Source organism: Oncorhynchus keta, chromosome 8 (genome assembly GCF_023373465.1).
Source record: "Oncorhynchus keta strain PuntledgeMale-10-30-2019 chromosome 8, Oket_V2, whole genome shotgun sequence".
Taxonomy (NCBI): domain Eukaryota; kingdom Metazoa; phylum Chordata; class Actinopteri; order Salmoniformes; family Salmonidae; genus Oncorhynchus; species Oncorhynchus keta.
In genome coordinates, this window is record NC_068428.1 from 28812240 (window position 1) to 28822302 (window position 10063).

Below are 10063 nucleotides of genomic sequence, written 5' to 3' on the forward strand. Positions count from 1 at the left end.
TTGAGAAAGACGGGAGAGGGAGGGAGGGAGAGAGAAAAGGAAAGAGGGGAGAGAGAGAGATAAATATGGTTTGAGAAACAGGGAGAGGGAAAGAAAGAGTTGCACGGTATTTAGTATTGTCAAGAGCAATAGGAGAGGGGGAGAGGAGGAGAGGAGGAAAGAAGAGAGCTAGACGGAGAAGATATTGATTGATAGAGGGAATTTAGTCTTTAGTAAGAGTACTATGGCTGAGTTTACACATGCAGCCAAATTCAGATATTCCTTTTTACTAATTGGTCTTTTTACCAATCAGATCAGCTCTGAAAATATCTGATGTAATTGGTCAAAAAAACTACTTGTGGAAAAAAGGTCAGAATTGGGCTGCCTATGTAAACGCAGCCTAAGATCAAGAGAATGAGACTTTGTTTGAGAGTGAAATAGAAATGTATAAGTGGACTGATAGAGAAAGGGAATGAGAGAGAGGGAATGAGAGAGAGAGAGGGAATGAGAGGGAATGAGAAAGGTAATGAGCGGAAGATAGAGAGAGAGAAGGGGAAGTGTATGTGAGAGAGATAGAGGGTAAGCTATTAAGTGTATTTACCCTCTTGCGTCGATATAAATGGTTGTAAAATTCACTTAACCACTTAGTCTTACGCTACTAAACATCCATATCAGATGTTGAATGAGTCAACAAGCTCTACACCAGCGGCTCTCCAAATCACTGTACCAATCTTGTACTTCAAATATTCATAATAGATATTTTGCGATAGCCTGACCACCAGCCATTTTATATCTGTCATCAAATAAAATACAATTTGATCAGCGATCACATTCATTGATATTTGATCCCATTGGTCATTGACCAGCTCTGACACCCTGTCTGTCTTCTCTATGTGTCTATAGGAAGTGATTGAGGCCATAGCAGAGTGTGCCTTCAAGACCTCCCCTTTCCCTGTCATCCTTTCCTTTGAGAACCACGTGGACTCGTAAGTCAACACCTCTCAGGACTCCAACATTTTTTCGATTTGTTTAACATCAGTTCAAACAGTGATTCTGGACCTCTGTATTCTATGATTCTGGTAGTGCAATTTTGGCTGCCATTCTTGCCACTCTTGTGTATTGCGCTAATTAGCTATATGCTAATGTTAGCCACTCTTAAAGTAGGGCATTAACTAATAGCTACATGCTAATACCAGAGACGGAAGAGGAAGTGAGACACCCCACTCACAGTTTTTTTCTGGTTCAATAAAAGTTAATGAACTACTCTGACCAGACCCAGCTGCTATAGGATTGGTGTATATCTGAGACACACACAGTTAGTACACTGACAATTGTTTTCAATGGTAAAAGGCCATTCATTTATCACCATCTTTGTTAATACTAGTCACTCTTAAGTCAATAGTGACTCACTACATGCTAGCCACTCTGAAGCTATTGCTAAATACCAACATTAGTCCACTGTGAGGTGATTGTAATGGTTGTAACGCTGTATGTGTGTTGCCTCCCAGGCCCAAGCAGCAGGCCAAGATGGCGGAGTACTGCAGGTCAATATTTGGAGACATGTTACTGACCGACCCTCTGGAGAAGTACCCTGTAAGACCCCTGCTTGCACATACACTCATGTTTACACACTGTCAAACACACAGTTCAACACACCTCTATGACATGGACTAGTGAGTGTAGTGTCTCTCTCCGCTCCCTCACTCCCTGAGTGACCCTCTAAACAGCCTAAACTAAAACTACATTTTTACCTGTCTCTTTTGATCTCTCATTCCCTCTCTCTCTTTCTCTTTCTCTCTCTCCGCTGCCTCTCCCCTCTCTCTCCCTCAGCTTTCTCCCTCCCTTTCTCTCTCTATTGCTCTTTATCCAAACCAACCCTTTGCATCTGTCTGCAATCACAACCACATGGTCCTCTCTCCCTACCAGTCAGCTATTGTGTGCTGTGTGTCTATGTGTGTGTGTGCGTGCGTGTTGTGTTACGAGGTGATATGTAGACTTATGTAGGCTTTTCTTATCTCCTTCCAGCCAGTTGCCATGGCTACCAGTCAAAAGCTTGCATTGTCCCTTTGTGGAGGAACTTCTTGTCAGAGTCTATTCTGACATAACAACAATCACACACACATAAACACGCACAAATGCACTCATAAGTACACAGCAATGTTGTTTTTTAAAGGCTGTAAATGAGACTGAATGAACTTTTTCGCTGCCAGACAAGGCTCCGCTGATAGCCAGGTGTCCTCAGTGGTAAGGTGTTGGCCCTAACAATGTGTCACCATTATAGTGCAATTCATCTATTGTTTAGTGTTGTGTTGTGTAGTGGGTTTGCTGGCATGTATCAACAATTTTCTGTTGTTGCCAAATTCACCACTGAGTATGATTGATATGGGATTTTTAGGACATGGCCATGGGGGACTAAAGATGGTTGTAATGGAATGATTGCTTCCAGAAAGTTGCTCACAGATCAATGACCCTCTGTTGCTCCTGTAGCTCATGTGTTACACTTCCTCCTCAGCCTGAGGTGGCACCACTTGCACTGCAGAATTGTTCACTTCGGTGGCGCCAACTGGTTAGCCTCTTTGGGAGGGTGGACTCGTGCTAGCAAGGCAGAGGGCCTGGGTTTGAGCCTCTGTGTGAGCTGAATCAGGTGGAAGCAGTACTGACTAAGCTAGAAGTGTGATGTTCTTTACAGTCCATTAAGCGGAAATGCTGAGCTGCTTTTTGGTGAGAAGTATCGTGTATGTGTATGGATCAAGATGTTCTCTTAGTTGAGGAGGAAAGAGAACTGAAGACAAGTAGATATGGCAGATGCTCAGAAGTGTGATACTGTTTAAAGCTGAGAAAGTTGGTAATTGTGTGTGTGTGTGTGATGCGTGCCTGTGTGCAAGCGTTTACCTACGTGTACGAGCGCTTGCATGCGATTGTGTGATGAAGCTCAGTGTCTTCTAACAGGCTAACCACGCTGCTCGCATAGCAAAATAAATGTACACATACGAGTTTTTCAATCATTGTACCCACACTGCTCGTGCGCATCAGCGAGCGGCTGCGTGGCCAGGCGGTAAAATAGAAATTGGTTCTATTTGTGACCCTCAACGAGCTGCAAGTCCAGCCTCTCCCATCTCCTCATTGGTTTTTAGGAGCATATACCCACGTGGGTGATTGAAAGATGAACTGAGGTCCACACTCCAGTCAGTTGTAGTAAAGCTGTAAAGCTGGTTGCCAACCGTCATATAAAGTCCAAAGAAGAAAAAGAAGCCTGAAGGAAGGAGGAGAGATGATGAGAAATGAACTTGATTTACCGTTTTATCTGTGGATTAATTGTAGGAATAGAGGACCTTGTGCATTTCAGGTAAAATAACAACCCAATGTTTATTTCCCAGGACAAATTACCTAGCAAGTGCAAGCTAACTAGCTAAATTGCCATACATTTTTAATGCTTTTTGACCCGTCCCCAAATGAATATAATTGGTTCAGAGTTTGTTTTAATATTTCAACCTGCGTGTCCTGATCACTTCTGGTGTGGATGAACAAAATCAACGTGCGCGTGATGGTGGACGCACGCACACGTCCGGTTTGGTCAGCATGTAACCCTCCTTTATCAATGGGCATCAGCAGTGTGATCCAACAGAACAGAAGGGCATCACATGAATAAACCAGTGCTGTGTCTACTCAAGTCTGCTCTCCAGAGAGAGAGAGAGTGTTGTAAGCATACACTCCCACTCTCCCCAAAGGAAACCCCATTCTGGGGCGTAGAAAGTGTTGAAGCTGTAAACTAAACAGTTGCTTTCCATCACAGCCTGTCAGAGCCTCATTTCATTCAGGTCACTAAGAAGCCTTTCACACTATGACTGACCAACACCCTGTCATCATCACAAAACCAAGTTTGTTTTGATACTATTGCCTAATACACACACCCAACAACATCATCATTAGTAGGAACCTTTCTTGGTTGTTACTCTCCAGTAAAGAGTCTAACTCCCTCTCTCTCTCTACTATCCTTCTCTTCCCTCCCTCACACTCTCCTCCCTCCCTCGCTCTCTCTCCCCTCCTCTCTCCCTCCCTCCCTCCCTCCCTCCCTCTCTCTCTCTCTCTCTCTCTCTCTCTCTCTCTCTCTCTCTCTCTCTCTCTCTCTCTCTCTCTCTCTCTCTCCCTTCTATCCCTCTCTCTCTCTGTCTCTCCTCTCTCTCTCTCCTTCTGTCCCTCTCTCTCTCTCTCTCTCCTTCTATCCCTCTCTCTCTCTCTCTCCTTCTTTCCCGCTCTCTCTCTCTCTCCTTCTATCCCTCCCTCTCTCTCTCTCTCTCTCTCTCTCTCTCTCTTCTATCCTCTCTCTCTCTCTCTCTCTCTCTCTCTCTCTCTCTCTCTCTCTCTCTCTCTCTCTCTCCTCTCTCCTCTCTCTCTCCCTCTCTCTCTCTCTCCCTCTTTCCCGCTCTCTCTCTCTCTCTCTCTCTCTCTCTCTCTCTCTCTCTCTCTCTCTCTCTCTCTCTCTCTCTCTCTCTCTCTCCTTCTATCCCTCTCTCTCTCACTCTCTCTCTGTCTCTCCTCCCTCCCCCCCCTCTCTCTCTCTCTCCTTCTATCCCTCTCTCTCTCTGTCTCTCCTCTCTCTCTCTGTCTCTAGTTGGAGACAGGGGTGCGCCTGCCCAGTCCAATGGATCTGATGGGAAAGATTCTGGTGAAGAACAAGAAGAAACACATCAAGACATCGAGTACCAAGAAGAAACTGTCAGAACAGGCCTCCAATACCTACAGCGACTCATCTAGTGTGCATGAGCCCTCTTCTCCCAGCGCAGGTATGGCTACAGTACACACACACACACACACACACATACACACACACACAGCAGCAGAAACACAAATCCCTTGTCGGCCATTGACAGACAGAGGATGTTTATTTGAATTATATTGGTGGGAGAATTGCTTGCCAATCATAAATCCTACGTCTTATAGTAAAACCTGGCTGTAGTTGATCATTCATCACTTTCCTGGCCCTCTCCAACACTGAGCTGTGTTGTTGACTACTTCATATACTCATACCAGTGGAGGCTGCTGAGGGGAGGATGGTAATAATAGCCGGAACAGAGCAAATAGAATGGCATCAAACACCTGGGAACCATTACAGCTTGTTACCATGAGCTTATCCTCCCCAATGAAGGAGGCACCAACCTCCTGTGATTCATATCAACTCAGCAAAAAAAGAAACAGCCCTTTTTCAGGACCCCGTCTTTCAAAGATAAAGCGTAAAATCCAAATAACGTCACAGATCTTCTTTGTAAAGGGTTGAAACACTGTTTCCCATGCTTGTTCAATGAACCATAAACAATTAATGAACATGCACCTGTTGAACGGTCGTTAAGACACTAACAGCTTACAGACGGTAGGCAATTATGGTCACAGTTATGAAAACTTAGGACACTAAAGAGGCCTTTCTACTGACTGAAAAACACCAAAAGAAAGATGCCCAGGGTCCCTGCTCATCTGAGTGAACGTGCCTTAGGCATGCTGCAAGGAGGCATGAGGACTGCAGATGTGGCCAGGGCAATACATTGCAATGTCCATACTGTGAGACGCCTAAGACAGCTCTACAGGAAGACAGGATGGACAGCTGATGGTCCTCGCAGTGGCAGACCACGTGTAACAACACCTGCACAGGATCGGTACATCCGAACATCACACCTGCGGGACAGGTACAGGATGGCAACAACAACTGCCTGAGTTACACCAGGAACGCACAATCCCTCCATCAGTGCTCAGGCTGTCCGCAATGGGCTGAGAGAGGCTGGACTGAGGGCTTGTAGGCCTGTTGTAAGGCAGGTCCTCACCAGACATCACCAGACATCACCGGCAACAACGTGAGATTTTGTCACACCAGGGTTGATGGGTAGATTCGTGTTTATCGTCAAAGGAATGAGCATTACACCGAGGCCTGTACTCTGGAGCGGGATCAATTTGGAGGTGTAGGTTCCATTGTCTGGGACAATGTGTCACAGCATCATTGGACTGAGCTTGTTGTCATTGCAGGCAATCTCAACGCTATGTTACAGGGAAGACATCCTCCTCCCTCATGTGGTACCCTTCCTGCAGGCTCATCCTGTCATGACCCTCCAGCATGACAATGCCACCAGCCATACTTCTCGTTCTGTGTGTAATTTCTTGCAAGACAGGAATGTCAGTGTTCTGCCATGGCCAACGAAGAGCCCAGATCTCAATCCCATTGAGCACTTCTGGGACCTGTTGGATCGGATGGTGAGGGCTAGGGCCATTCCCCCCAGAAATGTCTGGGAACTTGCAGGTGCCTTGGTGGAAGAGTAGGGTAACATCTCACAGCAAGAACTGGCAAATCTGGTGCAGTCCATGAGGAGGAGATGCACTGCAGTACTTAATGCAGCTGGTGGCCACACCAGATACTGACTGTTACTTTTGAATTTGGCCCCCCTTTGTTCAGGGACACATTATTCCAGTTCTGTTAGTCACATGTCTGTAGAACTTGTTCAGTTTATGTCTCAGTTGTTGAATCTTGTTATGTTCATACAAATATTTACACATGTAAAGCTTGCTGAAAATAAACAGTTAGAGGACATTTCTTTATTTGCTGAGTTTACTGTGTGTGTGTGTGTGTGTGTGTGTGTGTGTGTGTGTGTGTGTGTGTGTGTGTGTGTGTGTGTGTGTGTGTGTGTGTGTGTGTGTGTGTGTGTGTGTGTGTGTGTGTGTGTGTGTGTGTGTGTGTGTGTGTGTGTGTGTGTGTGTGTGTGTGTGTGTGTGTGTGTGTGTGTGTGTGTGTGTGTGTGTGTGTGTGTGTGTATCCCTTCACGCTCCTAAGGAAGAGATGAGATTGCATTTATAGAGGAGCTCAGGGGTGCCTTCTGAAGTGACAGATTAGGGTAAGGGTTAGGGGTTAGGGAAAATTGTATTTTGAAGGGGACTGAATTGTGTGTCCACACAAGGTTAGTTGTACAAGACTGTGTGTATGTGTGTGCCTGCATGCTTCTGTGCATGAGTGTGTCCTTCTGTGCGTGTGTGCATTTGTCAGGTTAAGTTTCATAGCTACCCGGGTGCCTCTGGTACAGCTATGCTTTACCAGAACAGGATAGGCAGGGAGGCAGGCAGCAGGATTGATGCTCTGAGCATTCCCCTTCACACAGAATCACCCTGCATCCATCAACAGCAGCCTACTGGGACTCCCAGCCATGTGCCACACTTAGGGCGGCAGGTAGCCTAGTGGTTAGAACGATGGGTCAGTAACAGAAAGGTTGCTAGATCAAATCCCTGAGCTCAGACGGTAAAAATCTGTCGTTCTGCACCTGAACAAGGCAGGTAACCTACTGTTCCTAGGCTGTCATTGTAAATAACAACTTCTTAATTGACTTGCCTCGTTAAATAAAGGTACACACTGCCCCCTGCTGGTAGCGTCACAGACACATTTCATCCTGCGCGACTTGCAGTCCATCTTGATCTCTGAATCATTTCGTAGAGACTGGTGAAGGGAAATATCTGGGAACAGGCTCATTGTAATGGCAGGAATGGAAATGGATTCCTCTGTGTTTGATACTGTTCCATCCATTCCATTACAATGAGTCCATCCTCCGATTTAAAAGTGACACCAGCCTCCACTGCATATACCGTATCACATAATGGTTATTGATTGTTTGCTGTCCACCAGGGTCGACCAACCTGGAGATGACCGAGTCCTCCCAGCCAATAGAAGTCGCTGGGCTCAGCCTCAGATCACAGGGAAGGAAGTTCATTGGTGAGCCATATGGGAAAGACTGTAAGGACACAGCTACTCTTAAACCAACAAGCCAAAACTGAAAACCGAACCTGACTCTAACCTCATTTTTATCAATTCTGAAGCAAAATAGGCCCTTGGCCTGTACATGGAATTCTATTCCACATCAAGTAACTGATGCAAGCAGTAAAATTTGATTTAAAAAACAGATACAAATACACCTTATGGAACAGCAGGGACTGTGAAGAGTCACACACACAGGCATAGACACACGCATACACACACACATAACATACAGTACGTACTATACACACACGTACCCATGGATTTTGTGTTGTAGATATGTGGTAGTGGAGTAGGGGCCTAAAGGGCACACACTTAATGTGTTATGAAATCTGTTGTGAAAGGTAATGTTTTTAATTGGATATAACTGCCTTAATTTTGCTGGACCCTAGGAAGAGTAGCTACTGCCTTGGCAGGAACCAATGGGGATCCATAATACATACAAATACCCCATCAGACACTCCTCCTCCTTTACCTGGTCCTAGAACAACCCTTAGTAGCCCTAGTTCTAAAATCTAGTCACTTCCTTAGTTTCTTCCTTCCCTTATTCCCTTTCTCTAGCTCCTTCCCTTAATTCCTTTTCCTATCCCCTATCCCTAGCTCCCTCCACCCTTTTCCCTAAGCGGCCCTACAGTAACCCCACTGAAAAGCTTGGTGGATCTATTTCCATATTGCTTCCTGCTCCATCCACCCCCTTCATAAGTCTAACCCTGGGGCTTGCCCTCTGACCATACAGCATTCAGTCATCACCAGCATGTAGTCTGAGAAGCTAACTTAAACCTGCGTTTGTCTTTCAGGTGAAGTTGAGGCAGAGAGTGACGATGAGGATGATGATGACGATGACTGTAAAAAGGGGTCCATGGATGAGGTACATCTTCATTCTTTCTCCTGCGCCATCAGGTCTCTTGTTACATGTATGCTGTTCTTAGGCTGCCCCCTAGTGGAGATTCAGAAACACACTTACTTCTCTATGTTTCAATAGTCAAACAAGGAGGAGAGGAGGAGAGAGGAGGAGGAGAGGAGAGAGGAGAGGAGGAGGAGGAGAGGGAGGAGGAGAGGGAGAGGAGGAGGGAGGAGGGAGGAGAGGAGGAGAGGAGGAGGAGGAGGAGAGGAGGAGGAGGAGGAGGAGGGAGGAGAGGAGGAGGAGGAGAGGAGGAGAGGGAGGAGGAGGAGGAGGAGGAGAGGAGGAGAGAGGAGGAGAGGAGGAGAGGAGGAGAGAGAGGAGAGGAGAAGAGGAGGAGAGGAGGAAAGAGGAGGAGAGAGGAGGAGAGAGGAGGATTCTCTTTCTGACTGTTGTGTGTTCCTCCTCCAGGGTACAGCGGGCAGCGAGGCGTTTGCCACAGAAGAGATGTCCAACCTGGTCAGTTATGTCCAGCCAGTCAAATTTAACTCCTTCGAGGCCTCCAAAAGTAGGACCATCACTCGTGACCACAACTCAACACCTGTTTAGAGCACACTTAAATATTTACTGCGATTGTGAACCACATTTTTTGTCCGTTTGAATACACACCAGCTCAAATGAGTTGTTCTGTTCTCACAGATGTACTGTTTAAAATTCAGCTGGATTTTAAAGCAATAAAATAATCAATCCCAAAAGTTATGCAATTTTTTTAATTAATTGATCAATCAATCAATTGCTGTTGTTCCAGAGATCAATCGGAGCTATCAGATGTCATCGTTTGTGGAGACCAAAGCCTTGGAGCAGCTTACTAAGTCACCTGTGGAGTTTGTTGAGTATCCTTCCCACTCTGCATGGAATATTTACTTCAAATGTCTGTTCAAATTTTTCCATTTGTTGAAAAAGTACACCAAAAGCAAGGTGAACATGTAAATCACCTGGTTAAGTCCAGGAGCCTCATTTATCAAAAGTATTTTTTCATTTTGAACTTGATGGGAAAGTGTGTGTACACGCGCAAATCTCAGACCATGTGTACGCTCAACTTCTAGTGGTTGATCAACTGACTGGGGTATTCCAGCTACACAACAAATGTTAGGCTACTATTTATCCATTGCTCATTCACTAGCCAAACATGCTCAACAGTAAATAGACTTGTAGCCCATGTCAGTATGTCAGTATGTCAGTATGTCAATATGTCAGTATGTCAATATGTCAGTATGTCAGTATGTCAGTATGTCAGTATGTCAGTATGTCAGTATGTCAGTATGTCAGTATGGGTAGACTACAGTATTACTGTTCAATAGAAGCTGGACATAGTAACCTGTTTAAGGAGACAATCATGCATTGATAGACAAAATATTGAACAACAATTCATCTTTTGCAGAGAATTGCAGGCTGTCGGCAGC

The 10063-nt window shown here is 45.5% G+C and overlaps 1 protein-coding gene across 4 annotated transcripts in view; it reads left to right on the forward strand.

The window, feature by feature from the left end:
* The window catches only part of LOC118386625 (1-phosphatidylinositol 4,5-bisphosphate phosphodiesterase beta-1-like), a 345345-nt gene that overhangs the window by 261119 nt on the left and 74163 nt on the right, over positions 1–10063 (forward strand). For all 4 annotated transcript variants that reach the window (XR_008140981.1, XM_052523947.1, XM_052523948.1 and 1 more), the window contains exons 12-18: positions 883–965; positions 1488–1572; positions 4592–4763; positions 7631–7717; positions 8557–8627; positions 9072–9168; positions 9409–9493. Coding sequence is in view for 3 of the 4 variants with exons in the window: in XM_052523947.1 (XP_052379907.1) it covers positions 883–965; positions 1488–1572; positions 4592–4763; positions 7631–7717; positions 8557–8627; positions 9072–9168; positions 9409–9493 (680 nt within the window). In the remaining variant the exon portion in view is untranslated. The remainder of the gene's footprint in view (positions 1–882; positions 966–1487; positions 1573–4591; positions 4764–7630; positions 7718–8556; positions 8628–9071; positions 9169–9408; positions 9494–10063) is intronic.